This window comes from Ceratosolen solmsi, unplaced genomic scaffold, assembly GCF_000503995.2.
Source record: "Ceratosolen solmsi marchali unplaced genomic scaffold, CerSol_1.0 scaffold47, whole genome shotgun sequence".
NCBI lineage: Eukaryota > Metazoa > Arthropoda > Insecta > Hymenoptera > Agaonidae > Ceratosolen > Ceratosolen solmsi.
In genome coordinates this window covers 6,672,576-6,690,133 of record NW_011948419.1, presented here as the reverse complement: position 1 = coordinate 6,690,133, position 17,558 = coordinate 6,672,576, and the positions used below count along the sequence as shown (strand labels likewise).

The 17,558-nt window shown below is 25.8% G+C and overlaps 1 protein-coding gene across 1 annotated transcript; it reads left to right on the top strand.

Moving 5' to 3' along the window:
• Window positions 1–8,633: 8,633 nt before the first annotated feature.
• LOC105360819 (cuticle protein 2) lies at window positions 8,634–10,499 on the top strand. Its single transcript, XM_011497819.1, has 3 exons — window positions 8,634–8,645; window positions 9,116–9,378; window positions 10,222–10,499. Exons 1-3 carry the CDS (start codon window positions 8,634–8,636, stop codon window positions 10,418–10,420), a joined length of 474 nt encoding a protein of 157 aa, XP_011496121.1. The 3' UTR covers window positions 10,421–10,499.
• The last annotated feature ends 7,059 nt before the right edge of the window (window positions 10,500–17,558 follow it).

Sequence of the window (17,558 nt, the reverse complement as noted above, 5' to 3'; positions counted from 1 at the left end):
AAATTCAATGCACCTATCAATATGTATATATGTTAAATATAAAAACAACAATAATAATTTATATAGAATTTTTGACATATTATGTCTTTTTAATAACAGCAAATATTTTGTAAAAATAAGATATGCATAAAAATTTATTGAAATTTTAAAAATCATTTCAATTAATTTTGCTGTAGCCGAGTGCTTATTTATAAACTATATTACTTTAGTATGCAAATACTGTGACAATAGACTCAATTTTATCTTGATAAATACATTATTCCATAAGCACAAGATTCACATGTATTATAATATCATTAATACTTACAACTATTCATTTGTTTTTATATTTTTAAGTACATAATATTTTTATAATACGATAGCATTTGTATTTAATTTTTATTTTTTATTTCTACATCTTAAAATTGTAAAATATGACTGAAAATTATTTAAAAAATGTAATTTATTTATAATTTTTACTGCTATGAATATTTCAAGGCAAATTATCAAGTACTAAAATCATTTTCATTCTACTGCTGCCAATGAATATATAAATTACACAAAATTTATATTTATTAATAGTTATATAATGTCATATATATATATATATATATGTCATATTAAAAATTTTTATTAACTTTTCAGATTAAATTTACATCCTTAATCTAGAAAACTTTCTGTTTTAATCACTTCAATTCACTGATTACTCATATTTTAAAATTTTTAATAAAATGACATTAATGAATTAAATATAACGATAAATGTTTTCTTTAATTTTACAATCTGTAAGTTACCCAACTAGTAATAATCAATTAAAAAGGGATATTTCTGTAAAAAATAATAGAAAAGGGAAATGCCCATACATACACTTACACAAATAGACAAATGTAAGCGCAGGCATTTTCAAATGTGTCGGTACACTTAGTCCTATCGTTGTCTGATAACGGGCGGTAACATTCAAGATCGTTCTATCGACGCCCGGCACAACGTGCAACAATGGGTTGGTCCATTATTGCAGAGCAGGCCTTGTTCCGCTAGCACGTGCACAGAATGTGCCACCAGAAGAATGTCGCACCCACAGAGTTACAACGATCTAACCGACCTCCCTTGTTCTTTTTTTCTTATCGATTATACTGTATCATATTCCAAGGCCGCTCTTAAGACTTTATAAATGCATACACTTATAATATCTAGCTTATAACGGTAAATTAACATCCTGAGAACAAAGAACAAAAAATACGAGCACAATTATGTATAAGTTTGAAAGTATCGTTATTACATACAGAGAATAATTAATAATGTGATTTCTGTCTATTTTCAAATTCATCATTTTCAATTGACATTCATGTCCAATTTCAGGGTTTCAGATGAAGAATTTTGTCCCTAGCGTGCCAGTCGAAAAAATCGAATGTTAACCAATAAAGCATAATAAAAGGTAGAAACCGAACTCCTGTATATGCGCAGTGGACAATGTGAATTATTCAATTGATCGCGCAGATTATGAAAATGGGCTATTGGAATTCACCAATTCGCAATATGATTATAAATGTCAGAAGGTATAAAATATCTGATTTAGAAAAATTGCTATAAAATTTATTACTTAAGTTATACGATTTAACTAATCTACTAATAATGAGACTTTTGTAAATGGTAATTTATTGTAACATAAATCAATCTTGAGAGTATATTATTAATATTAATGAAGAAAAACGGTATCAATATATTCGTCATTTATTGTATTTAATAAAACATATTGTTAAATGCTTAAATAAATTTATTTAAGTATCATTAAAATAATAAAATAATAAAATTTAACTTTCCTTCGAAACAATTGTATTAAATAAACTTAATTTATGCGTTTAACAGGCTATTAGATTATAAATAAATAATTATATAATGTATTATTATAAGTATTTATATTATGTATTTTTATTATATATTTTTATTATGTATTTTTATTATGTATTTTTATTATGTATTTTTATTATGTATTTTTATAATGTGATTCAAATGATGATATATAAATTCTATAAAAATTTTAAATGACATAATCTGATAAATTATATCTACGATACTTAATAATTAAGGAAATATTAGTAATTTATACATAACATTATGAATACAAATATATTAGGCAACAAGAGTAAGTAGATAAAGTATATTATAACCAATAAGTACTTCTAATATCTCGAAAATTATTACGTACAGAAATGTTTCACTCTAAATGATGAAAAATTAATGACAATAGAGTAATAAAACAAATTTTTAATTTATAAAAATGTAATGCAACAGTATGATACCGAAAATAATATCAAGAGGCACTCAAAAAAAAATGAATTCTACTTTTTTAGCAAATTTAAAAAAAGAAAAGATTAAATCTATAACTATAACATACACTCTAATACTAATTCGTAAACTTAATACAAATTTAAAATCTTGAATGTATTACGTAAGAGCTATTTCATTATACTGCATTGCGTGCATCTTGCCTGATCGGACCAGTGAACAGTAATGCCCGAAATCAGTTGAGGTCATCAACCAGCACCTGCATAAAAGCGATGAAAGTGACTTCTCCAATCTGGAATTGTTATTACGATCAGAAACTTGTTCATTTCTTTTAGTTTTTACTTCATTGTAATTTAATGTATGCAACAGATTTTGTTTCATCATTTTTTTAATGCTCCAAAGCTAAACAATTGAACTAAATAGATTATAATCTTATATACAGCCATGAGCAAATATCTTGATACATGTATTAAGATACCTTGTATATTGGTATATAAAATCAAGCTAATATGTCTTATGTGAAACATTTTTAATTCATTTTTTAAGTATTATTAATATTATTGGAAATACTTCGGTATAATATTAAATTTATCGCTGTATCTTATATTTATAATAGTTTTTTTTTTAATGAACTTTTTTTATTATTTACGTCGTATAACTTTATATTAATATATAAATTTCATATAAAATTTAGTATGTATTTCTCAATGTAATGAAATTCATTTAAAAGTAATTTATAAAGAAATACTAATAGTACTAAAGAAAACTAACTGATTATTAAGCTCCAAATTTGTTTAGTAAATTAGATATAAGTCATCTTTATTTTCATAAATAATGTCAACTTTATTTTTGTATTAATATAATAAGTTTATTTTACTTATATTGCTCATGTTTACACTTTTCAATTAAATATTAATAAGATAACTGGAGTTCATATAATTATGATTATCAATATGTTGTTCAATATAGATTAAAAATTTACAATTTTTATATTTTGGCGAAAAGATTTGGCGAAGAAGTTAACAATGTCAGTATTTTATAATAATGATTGTTAATAATAAAAATGTTGTGTTTGAAAAAAAGAGCGAGTATATGTGTTACATGAATAATGTTACGGATACTATTTTTATACTATAAATAATGCATCTCAAATTATTTATAATTCTATAAGCGTCATGTATAATTTAATATTTTTTAAAATAAAGTAGTAATATTTTTTGAGATTAAAGTCTACTTCACTTTTAATTATATAAAATAAATAGAAAAATGAATTTATGTTTAAGAAAAACTGTGTCACTTTATCATAGTTTACCGTATATCCTTAGAAAAAGTGTTAACGTAACATTTGTTTATTAATAACATTAATTATGATGTATAATATTATTAATGATATATAATATTTGTTTATAATATTAATAATATTTATTAATATTTAGTCTAATCGAGTTTTAATAATTTTAAGATTGAAAACTATTTGAATATTAGTGTAAATAAAAATTCTGATAAATTGACTATATTTCAAATATCGTATTTTCTGTTATTCCATAAACGATATGAATAAATATAAAAATATATGTTCTTAATAATAAAATGATTAATGAGACGTTTAAACACTTGCAATTGAATGAAAATAAATAATAAAATTATAATGAAATTAAAATTAATAATAAATTTTTAATTTGTAATAAAATATCTTACAATATTAGAAATATTACATGAAATTATTGGATAATAATATTTAATAATATATTTAAAATATTGCATCTTTATGCGTAAGAATAATCAACGAAATAACATTTGTTACATTTATGTACAAACATGTAGTTATTAAAAATATAGTTTAATATTACAATTTTTCATCACATAAGTAAATAAGATGACTATTGTAAAATATCAGTGCTTTGAAAAATTGAAAGAGACGTTTAATAATAATGTTAAATACAAATATCATGAAAAATGAATCTATTTGATATATTCTAAAAATACATTTACAATGCTGTACATTACACCAGAGCCAATTCATAGTTTCCTTTGAACGAATACCACATTCTACCGTGGGCGTAAGATGAATAAATCATCACTCTAAAATTATAGTCTATCATTTTTGCTCAATTATTATTTGAGATAATTATCATTATTGTCATTTTTAAAAATAATTATTAAAAAGTTTATATTAATAGAAAATAATAAAAAATTGTAAAATTATTCAATCAAAGATTTAATAAAAGTTCATATATTGGAAGATTTCGTATATTATTAAACACGGCAATTATATTACTTGACTGTACATAATTTTTTGATTGAACAAATAAAATGTTATTAATCATGTTTTTTCTTGTCATTTAATAATTATAAAAATTTATTATTATTATTATAAATATGTAAATAGAAAATACTGCATGTAGCATAAATTCTTAAATTTAGTACGAGAATTTTATTAAGACAGAAAACTCTTTTTATAGATGAATGACAAATTAATTAAAAGTTACTTAATATAATTATACTATGATTCATGTACTATAACGATAGAATATGCATATGGATATTCATTGTATTTGGATTCCTATCTATGAAAAGACGCGAGTTTTATATTATGCAGAATGCCATTTAATTATTTATACTACGTATGTATATTTTATTCAGAAATAAATTTGTTTAAATAATTACCTTAAAATAATATCCAATAAATAGATTTAAATCAAAATGCATAAGTAAAATATAAAAAGATTTGGTTAAATTTTTCCATAAAAACTAAGAAAATGATGAATATATAAAATATTAGCAATGTTATTTTATGAAAGAGTTTAAATAAAAACATATTATTTGCATAGTACTAATTCTTTAATATTTTACATATTTTAATTGTATTAATGCTAAAATTCTAAAATTAATAAATATAATAATAAATTAGTAAATTAATATTACACAAATAATAATTTTTTCAATAGTCAATATTCATAATAGTATTTATTATTTTTTATAAATATTTTCCATTATATGTAGTATAAAATACTTTTTATTTAATTTAATATTATGCAAATGCTAAAACTAAATAAATACTAAGACTAAAAATTTAAAAGAAAATAATAAGTATTGATTCATCGGCGATTTTACGAAAATTTTTTTAAATAAAAGAAAAGTTACATTTAACCAATGATATCGCGTAACGTCTTACATAAGATAAAATATTATACCTAATGAATGTAATTAGAATGTATCATTTAAGTACTGAAATACATAGAAATCTAAGCATTGATACATAATAATCGTCAACAAATAGAGGATTAATTTATAAAAACATATAGTATTTATTGAGTTTTATTTAAAACCTGCTATTCATAGTGAAACTGATCAACATTTATCAGCAACGTTGTCGAACATGTTACGTATCGGAACTACTTCACATTTAAACATATACGAAAGTAGTCTTCACGCTCTCTTTACTGCTAAGATACTTTCTATTATTATATTTATAGGAATCTGGAGCTTCTTTTTACACAGTTTTCATAGTTTTTATTGCCCGTTTTACTATATTAGTATAATAGGTCTTTAAAAATAAAGATTTTTGAATCTATACGTGGTAGATATTAAAATAAAACATATTATATTTTTAAACTATGCTCATAATTGCATCGAAAATGAAAGTACATGTGTTATATTTATATATTTTTAAATATCAGAGAAAAACAATGAAATATTAGTTGGATTACAATAAAAATAAATATCATAATCTATAATGCTAATCCACTTATACGTGTTTACTACTTGAAAATCCACTGCAGATAATGCAATATTTTGTATATAAAATTTATTTTATTTTACTATTATATTATATTATATATATATATATATATATATATATAAATTCTACACATATACAGATTACAAAATATATGATATATTTTATTAGTTCCCTCTGATATTTAAATATACGTAACAGAAAAAATTATGCTTTAGTGTTCTCGGTAATTATAAACATAATTTAAAAATATAACATGTTTTCTGCATATAAGAATTTGTAATTCTTTTCCAACAGTGGTTTTCTTTATTTATCTATCAAATATATATGAAAACGACGTATGATTTTAATGAAGTAAGATGAGAAGTGAAAAATGTGAAAGCTATATAAGAAGATCCAAATACTTATATTACTATTAAAAATTGTAATAGTAAGTATCATAGCAGTAAATACAGCAAAATTTACACGTTTATTAATTTATTTTTGTATTTATCTAATTGCATAATCTGTAAAACCATTTATTTCTAATTAAATAAAGATTTTCAAATCAATTATATGTCCAAGCTTTGCTTCAATCAAGAAATAATTGTAGCATTAAAAAACAAAAATCAAATTTTCTTTAGCACGAATGGAATATAATTTCGTTAAATAGTAATGACCAGTAACGTAATAATACGGTAATTTAATTATATTAAATATTTAAAAACTATTCAATAGCTACTATTCATTGTTAAAATGTATGATAATTCTTGTTGATATATTATTCAAATACATACATTTTATGCATAAGTTTATATTGGCTCGTAAATCAGAGAAAAATTGAACCACAAATTATAATTAATATAATATAATAAATATATATATTTATCCATGACGTACACTGAAATAATTTTTTTTGACTATTAAATAAAATGCGACAAGTATTTCATTAAATATTACATTACATTAACAATTTTTCAATTTACAATATTCTTTTATTTGAATAAAAAAATTAATAAATAATACGCTAAAATAAATTCTCATTATTTATAATTGCAAAATATTTATATAATTGATACATATTTGTATATTGAATTGTGAAGAATATTATACTGTTTTATTCCATGGGATATTATTTCAATTTTCTTGAATAAAATATGAGTAATTTTTAACATTAATACTTATTAAAAAATTTATTTATTTTGTGTAAAAAATAATAATTTGAATCCATCATAAAAATATTTTTATTTTAATAAATTTAATAATAATTTTATTTAATAATAATTTTAGACAACAACAAAAATCATTACTACTTAATTTGTATTAAAAATATTTATTCTAATAAAATGAACCTTTTCAAATAATTTTAATATAAATTTGCAGTTATAATCGAATTTGACTACGTTTTGAATTTTTATCTTTTAAACAGAACTATCTTATCTGTTTAATAAACTATAAAGTATTAAATGAATTTCTTCTTATTAATGATTATTTATGAATATGTATAATTTGTGTTCTATTTTCAGTAAAATATAATTAAGGAACTTTTATGGACGGAAAGTGAATGATTAGAGAATGATTTAGGCACAGACATAAAAAATAATGGTAGTGATGTTTTAGTGTAAAAGTTTAGGTTATAGTTATAATATTGCTATTGGATAATTATTAATTATTATATGAGGTGATTTATGTAACAAGTATTTTTATATATTAAAAATTTTAAATCTCTAATATTATAAGAAAGCATCATTATTTAAATTAAATCGATGAAAGCTTCTTAATCACCACTTAAATCGTACAAATAGCTTGAATTAATGATAAAAACTTTTTAACATGTTCTTGCTTACATTAAAATGAACAATAGAGGCTTAAAAGTAATAGTAATCGATTAGAAATGATAAAACTTAATGGTTAACCATGGAATCAACCTAACAGTGTACAATTCACAACCGTCTACCATCTTCGTTGGAGTGATAGAACAGAATTGCACGCACGCCCGGAATCGATGATGAATGATTATCGAATTGTAAATATATTATGGAACGCTTCAATTGCCTGGATATGTTAGACGGGAGTAAAGCGATTGAAATCAGCAAGTAGCGTGATTAACGAGCTTGGAATTCGCGAAATGCAGAAGCCAAAAAATCGTCATCATCGACTAATGGCTTCTCGCTCTGTCTAAATGTCAATGTTAATAGCCTCGCGTCATCGAGCCGAGGGCGTGAAACAATGGCCGCATGTTCGCCGAATAGCGATATTTGCGCAAGGTAACGCACTCACGAGCACACGGCATCCATCCATCCTTACCTTGCAACCATCGTGCAAGACTTGCCCGTACACGAACGACCGCGGGCGGCGGCCGTGACAGTCGGGAGAGGGGCGAGGGTTGGAGGAAGGGGCAGACGCACACACGCGCGCATTGCGCCTCGAAGGAGAGCATTATTCCATCTGGGTGTGGTGTCGTGTCTTGGCATGCGGCCCCGGCATAGGTTCGAGTTGGGATGATGGGGTGGGGTGCCGCCAGGCTTTGAGATATCCCCCCGGTGATACCCGAACTCGCACTATAAATTGACGGATCCAGAAAGACGGAGTGTATGTGCACCCGGGAACTTGCGTCTAGGAGTACAGAGAGCGCCAACTCAGAGACAACATGATCCCCGTTGTGAGTACTGACACGATATCGTTTCCCCTTTCCATTACCTCCTATTGCTCTGTGACGAAGGGCGTAAGGGATTATTATTATACAATTTTTTATTTATTGTCGGCCTATTGCTATTGGAATTTTTATTACTTTATGTTCATAAAATATTGAGAAATAATAATTTGTGGCCAATGTGATCTCTCTCTCTCTCTCTCTCTCTCTCTCTCTCTTTCTGTCTCTGTCTCTATTCAAACACTTTAAACGTTGAAATACATTTATTTGTTATCGTTATCACTTGTTATTACTGACTATTTTACATATTAATTATTATCAGATTTACCTTATTCTTCCTTCATACAAATGTTCCAACATTTGTCGAAATATTTGTGCGCTTAGACTTTTTATGCTGATAAACAGCTTAAGAATTAAAAACCAAAAATGTCAGTGCACGAAGTAACCAAAAAGGTTCTTCTCTCACGCTCTCCTTTCAGATTTTACTATCCTTGGTGTCGACGGTTCTTGGAGTACCACAATGGTACGGTGGTCCTGCACCCTACGCTCTCCATGGGGCTGCTGCTCCACTCGGCCCGGATGGCCGTGTAATTGACACACCTGAGGTCGCTCAGGCGAAATCGGCCCATCTGGCGGCACTGGCTGAAGCCGCTGCCCGGGCACCAAAGGGACACGCTGGACCTTACGACGGACCAGCCTCCGGTTTACCGTATGGACATGGTGGATACGCACCACGATACAGGTAAATATTGTTATTTATACTTAGCGCGAGCGACGGAGTTCCTTTGATGCTCGCTCGTTTAAGACACTTAAGTAATGGCTTATAAAGACCCTCAACCATCGTATCACGATTACGTTCAAACTTTACTTTTAACTTCCAGTCTATTAATCATTTAATAAGATATATTAGCATATTAGTAGATTTTAAAGGTAGTAGGAGTTTATATACTATTAAAGTTTTCGTGTATTTTATATATTTTTATTTGTAATAGAATAACGACTGTAAATTATTATCTCGATGCAACGATCAAAGTAAATACGCAATTCCATTTATCTCAATTTTATTTGATTAATAAGGAAGGTATTTATATGTATGTTACGTGATCGTTTGTTTTTTTTATCTTATTTATTCATTTATCTTATTGTATTTTTTCTTTGTATCAAGTGTCTTGTCTTGTATGTATTAAAAGCCGATGAAATTTTTAATCATTTACCAAAGTACATATACTTAAGTGTATTATTTTTAAATTATTTTAATTTTGTCGTATACTGTTTTTTATTTATACGTTGACGGTGGCGTGTTTACTTTTATTACTAACGGCATAATAATTTTTTCATTATTTAATCGACTCTTTATAATAAGTAACGGTTATAAATTAACTTTCTCTTATCTCGCATCCTTATATTACTGAGTATTTATTAAACTGTATCGATAAAATCATATTATCAAACATTGCATACGCTATTTTTAAATGCATTATATTAAAATATATTCCGATGACTCGTAAAGCTAATTTAACGACTACCTGATGAATACGTGTTTCATTTGAGTGGAAATGATAAATAATATTACTCCGCCCAATAGTGGACCACCAGCTCCTTTGGGCGCTGACGGCCGAGTAGTCGACACCCCCGAAGTGCAACAGGCCAAGGCCGTTCACTTCTCCCTGTACAACGCAGAAGTCCAGAAAGCTGGTCCAGCTCCGGCAGTTCCAGCGGCAAATCCATGGGGGGTGCCAAGTTATAACGACGGCTCCTACAATCCAGCCAATGATTACTACTGAGCAACGCTGCCATGACAGCAATATCGCGACCCGAGTACGAACTAATATATAGACATGAACGGCGCGCCTCTTTAATTTAAAGTCTCTGAGTAAAACATTGAAAAGATCCATCATTCATGGGCAACATACGTCGATAAATTTTTCGTAGGAAATATGTAAGAGTAGAGTCAGTTTGAAGCGGCGGTACCTACGCTATTTAATGTCTAGTTAGTATTAAGCCTATATCTTGATGCGTAAAAGTCATCGCGATATTAGATATTATTGAAGCTTACAACAGTACGATAGCAGTAAAAAAAATTACATGTATATACTTGATAAACTTAAATTTGGACAAGAATGATCAATCGAAAAAATGATTATTTTGAGGGTGGGATTCGTCATACGTACAATAAAATAGTTGCGGATTAATGTCGGTTTAATGACGTAGATTTTGTTTTAAGGATTAGTATTGCTGTATTTTCGTACGGCGCATAAAAGAAGATAATGTATCAAACTTTCACTCACAGATATTTAAAACTCTCATTCTCCGGCATCAAACTTTATCTCAATTTTAATTTCTATACTTATGTAATCCAAAATCATAATATGCATTACAATAGCTCGCGATATTATTTACAATTTATCTACCTCTACATGCAAATGATTTTGGAAACATTATCAAAAAATATTTCTAGCTTCGCTTTTTCTTCGCTTACCTCGTTCACAACTGAACATGCAAACGCGAAAATAAGAAAATTTTATTCTTGATGAGCAAATTTAAAATCATTTGTCCCCATAAGAGAAAAAGAGCCAAAACGATTTGCAATTTTCCGTTCTTCCAAAGAAATAACAACGGCACACATTCCGGAAATTGGTATCCTGTCCATACATACTTGACTATTAATCCAATCGACCGGTGTGACATACCAGGATCCAATACCAAAGTCGCTATAGATCTTACTTCAAGTATCTTTTGGATTTCAAAGTTATGGGGCGGCGACTGCCACACACAAAGCAAATCGTAAATCTTTAGCAAGATATTTCGAGCTACATTCGAACTCTAGCGAGGCCAGGAAAAATGTCCATTAAATGGGCAACGCCCAATGCTTTTCCTTCTCTCTTTCTCTGAAAGAAATCTCCCACGCGCTTAGTTACTCTATTCTTTGCGTATAGACGTACGAATAAATAACGCCTCTAAACACTGCGGAATTTTCACGCACGACACCTTCGCAAATACCGCAGCGACACTTTCTACATTCATATTTTCATCTGCTTCGTGCGCGATCGTCGTTAGGTGCCTGTACGTCAACTCGACGCCTCTGGATTATCCGGAAGATTTATTAAAACTAACTCTCATTCGCGTCTGCACTCTACAATACTCTTATTGTTTCTTATGTGCTGATTTTTATAAAATAAATAGAGAAAGATTGATAAGAGGAGCGCCTACCTCTGTCATCGCTTTTAGCATTAGTTGCTTCTCGTGATTGCGATAAGTTGTTTATTTATTTTATTTTATTTTATTTTATTTTTTGTTTATTGTGCAAAAGTGTGTAACTTTTATTATAACTACGAGTCCTGATAATAAAATGTGATTATTTCCTCAAATCCATAATAATTTCAATTCATTGAACCCTATGTATGCATATATATATCCCAATATTCCGTCATTGTTTACGATCATATTTGCTATCATAAAATATTCAGATTTTGTTAAATGCTTACAATTATCTGGATTGTTTTATTAAGAGTTGAAAAAAATATTAATTTATTACAATGAAATAAAATTACTTAAGAATATTTATTTACATACAAAAGAACGTTCATTCAATTACACCATTGCAGGTTCTATTTATATAAATCAAAGTTGAATAAAAATTCTTAGAGCTTACTCATATTTTCTTGATATTTAAATAAGAATTCCATGAAAGGTGTACATATAAAGACAATATTAAAATTTATTTTAAAAATAAACTTATTTTAGTACTGATAGCTCATTCTTTACCAACAAATATTAAAAGTAAAATGTATAAAAACAGAATAAAAATAACGTAACAGCAAATTAGTACGTTAAATTAACTTAATGAATTATAGGTATCAGTATAAGTTTTTAAAACATTTTTATTTCAATATCTCTTGTTTTATCAATTAATTGTATGTTATCTTTTTATTTTGCAATAAACTATTTACATTATTTATTTAAAAGAAACGATTTAGAATGTTTGGAAAAAATGCGCTCTTTGAAAATATGTTAAAGTATTTTTAACCCAGTGACAATTGCACTCAGAAGAAAATCTTAAATTATTAATTAGATATTTTTAATTCCTCGATTCAATTATCTAAAATAAAAATATCCGATATTGCATAAACAAATCTCTATTAAAAATATGAACGATAATAGAAGGTGGTACCCAAGTACATATATGTGTCACGCGTCTACAACAAGATTGTTATTGATTAATGATATAAATACACTTGGACTTAAGGTAATAACAAAAAAAAAAAAAAAAGAAAAAAGACAAGACGATGAATATAATTAAAGATTAAGCACTAGTAAGGATAGTGCTACAACAGATAAGAATTCAAGGATTTTCCAACCCGTTAAATGATAGAAAGGTTCGAAGTTCAAGTACGTATTATGTACATGAAATAGTTCCAATTGTGGCCATAATTTTTATTATATTCTAACCATTTAAGTCAATCTAGCTTGATTGGCCGACTTTTTTATGCCTTCTAATCGTTTGTTGATTGATTTACTGATTCTAAGTAAAAAATGACATTTTAGAATTTAAACCATATAAAAGCATTCCAATTACTTTCTGTTATATTTATTTTAATATACAACAAAATAGATTATTTTTACAGAATAACAATGCAGTAATAAATCTAAATATACAGTATTTAATTTTCCATAACTCAAGCGGATGTTAAAATAGACATAAATAAAAGAAAGTAAATAGATCTCATACACATAACGTAATTTAAATGACTAAATTCTCTGCAACTAAAAGTATTTTACGATCAATAAATAATATTCTTCTTATTCAAATCCTATAATTTTATAATATCGTCAAGTTATTCCTTGAACAATATTTATATTATTTTAATAAAATATTAAAATTATTTAGGCTTCTTTAATGAATAATAAATACATTTAGTAAAATAAAATTTTAAACTAACAATTTTTTTAATCTATATTTTACTACAAATATTTAAAATAACATGTTAAAAGTCTCGTATTCATCTTAAGCAAATAAATAATCAATAAATAATAAGAATTGTAATATATCTGAATTTAATTACTGTTCTTCCTGAAATTTGTCCGCTTTACAATGAAACTAGTAAACTATTCCATTAGGCTTAAATATTTTTCAAACTTTATTCATGATAATGTATTTTAAAAACCAAAATATATGCTAGTTTCATTTATAATTTTCAATATTTATGCAAAATCTTATCTGAAATGAGTTTTTATTAAAAATATTTTATAAATTGATATATTAATAATGACCTTTCAATAGCTAAATTGAATCGTGAAATTTATATTTTAATTAATCGTGACTTATTTATTATGATTAACTTAGATAATTATTATGATTAACTTATTTTAAAGTTAAACAAATAGATTGGCTAGACTATTTTTGTTCACCCTTTAATTATTGTATAAAATCCTAGTAACGCTGGAATCGTGTTACTGTGAGATATAACAAAAATAAAACTAAATTATATTCCAGTAAAGAAAACAACTAATTCACTATAAAATTACGATTTAGTCATAAATGAAGGTAAATGAAGACGGGCACCAATTCATTATTCATTAATTATAAAGTTGTTAAGTTCGTGGTGCAGGATTTATGTTACTCTTTCGGGACATACACGATTGCCCGACTTAGTGCAAGTGGATACAAATGGCCTATTCAAATATAAGTTTTTAGAATATAAGAAATTTTCACTGTACTCGATAGTTGGCGCCAACGAAAACCCAACAGTAGGCGTTCACTAATGAATATTCTGAAATAATTCCGTGAATGGCGTTGCATTATTGTCTGTTACGCATGATTACACGATGCCATGTAACATTTTTCGTGAATTATCCTCTGTGGTCGATGCAAGGCACGAGATTGTGCGTTTTAATGAGTTTTTTCATTGGCGTTGAATAAACCTACCAAATCTATGCAGAAATTAGACGAGAGTTTGGAGAAACAATTTTTGCATGTTAACGTATATCAATAACTAGGATCAAGAAACTACATCTATTCTATACCCGCAGATTAATTATACTATTACGTAAACTATAGTTACTGTAGCGTTCAAATGTTTCTTTAGTTTAAGTGGACTTTTTGTCAATGAGAATTTTTATTGTAAAGTTTGCTAACATAATAACTTAATTTAATGATACTAACATAATTTAATTACAATTGGAATCAATCGCATATGCACATAAAAAAGAGTTATAATGTAAAAAAAAAATATTTTAATTTGTGTTAACATTCATAATCAATTTATAACTATAATTATTATTATAACAAAAATAAATTCGATTATAATATAATATTAATAATATAAATAATATAAACTGATTGGTCGTTTAAAACAATCTATGAAATGCTAAAATTTATCATTTTCGTATTAATCATAAGATATTTACATCTCAAAATATTTTCCATTCGAAATTATCGTGCAATTATACTGTAAACAATAAACATTATAGTCATTTACATATGTTTTAGTAAAATATATATTGATTTAAATAAATAATAAATATTGAATTAAGAAAGTCAATGAAATCATATATATTGTTATAAATTATGATAAACAAATCTTAATGCATTATAAAGTTATTGCAAACAGGTCGACAAAATTCAATGGACTATGAAATTCATATTTAAATTTTTTTAAATTGCTACACGAAGCAGTAATTTACGTTGAACTTAATTGTTTGAAATCCATCGATTGAACATTATGAATCACTCCGTCATTATCGGCAACCCATCTCGAAATCAGCATATTGCGATAGATAATTGAGAATTATGCTTGGATGAGCAAAAAAGCGTGATATATCTGATCTAGTATTAGGGGTTTTCGCACTCGAGCCGTCCATCGCAACAAAGAGAACGTACCAATGGAATAATCCTTATGATAAGTAACGGTCTTAGCGGCAGCATTATTTCCCAATAATTGGAAGAAATAGTGCCACGGCCTGGGATTACTCATGCCTTCAATTTTCCATTTGATGTAAATCATTAAATCGTACACCATTAAATTGCCAAACAATTGTTATTACATCAATTGTTTTCTTTATATTAAGTTATTGTTTAGATCGGCTTAAACACTGATTACATAGAAGATCTGTACAATGATTCATCGACATCTTTAATACTTCAACGATTATTTTTTAATATAAATTAGAGTGTAAATTTTTCTGTCAAGAATATTATTACTAAAATTTGATTAAATATTAGTAAAATAACTAAAACATGCTATCTTGCTTAAGAATATTTCAAAATAATAGTTTTTATTAAAAAGTAAATATAATAATATATGTATTTAAAAATAATAAACCATTTTTTATCCATAAATTGAAAATGTATATGATTAAAATTGTAACAAGCAATAACAAAGATACTTTACAGTATATTATATATATTAGTTCATTTTTACATTATTATTTGTTATAATTATATATTTTTCATGTAAAAAGAAAAACTAACAATGTATACATATTTGAAATAAATAAAATTTTAGCTTTCAAAAGTTACACTTTTATTTACAGTCATCGTATATTGTCTAAAATATACCATAAATATATTATACAATGAAGTTCATACTATGATTTATAACATTTCAATAATTAAATAATTAAATATTTATAAGAAATAATATAGTATCTTAAATTATCCAATTATGCAAGAACTAAATTTATATAAGATACATATTATACTAATTGATAATTGATAATTAGAACATAAAAAAAGTTGTAAAACATCATTTAAATACTAAAAGATCAAAGATTAATTTTAGCAGAAAATAGTTTTAATTTCTAAGGAAACTTTTTTTAAAAAAACTTTTAAATTTTTTCTATAAAATCAATCCGATTATTTACAATAAATATAAATATATAGTATTGCAAATGCTATTGATGTTATTTACATTTGAAGTTATCTAAAGATTCAATAATAAATATTTTCTTAAATGAAACTAATGTCAAATATGCTCTAGCATTTATTTGTTACATTTTATAAATATTATTCTGTTGAATTATATTAACGTAGAATATTATATTTGAATATCGATCAACTTCGATCAATTAAAAGTTCAAAAACGATTAAAAAATAATATTTCAACTTCGTTTTAAAATGTAAAGTATTAAAATTAATCTCTAATTACACTTTTTACATAATAATTATAATAGAGAATTTACTTGCAGATTTACCTTAATTTTACAAGAAATTAATAATAATAAAATTTCTATTTGAAAGGAAAAAATGCATAAATTATTTAGAATTTTATTTGTAGCTCAAAATGAATAAACATTACGGATTTAAATATACAATTATAAGTTATTGAAAAAAGTGGACAACTTGTATAACAATAAAATTATATTTTATTTTATTTTATTGCATATTGATAAAAATCTTGGAAACATAATTCACCTACGCATTAGATATAAATACAAATTTAGTAATCGCAATGAAACGATAAGTAGTTTTATAGTAATAAAATATAACGGAGAATGTTTGAATGAGTAAAATGAATGAGTGATCATGTTAAATACCTTATTATAGAACTCACAAAAAGTATAATACTTATGCATACCTCGAGTACATAATAGTTTTAGTTTATTTTATGTCTATATTTCAAATTTTGATATTTTTGAATTTTGAAAGTTGATGCTAGCGAGACTAATTTCTTTTTTTTATTCATAGCTTATATAAAATACTTCAATTTTGTTTATGTTAATTTTAATTTAATTGCATGTCTTCAAGCATGAAGGTATAAATAAACAAATAAAGTTATATCGAGACATCAAATAATTAAAGTATATAAATTTTCTTTAAAACATTTTTGAGAAATATGTTTACCAATAGTATAATAGAATAATAATACTTTAGATTACTTAAGACTTATCTAATTACTTATAATCGGCACTTATAAGTACCGC

Excerpts from the sequence above, each read along its gene's own strand:
- LOC105360819 (XM_011497819.1), top strand. Across the intron at positions 9,379-10,221 it reads GGATACGCACCACGATACAG|TGGACCACCAGCTCCTTTGG; the intron begins GTAAATATTGTT and ends TCCGCCCAATAG.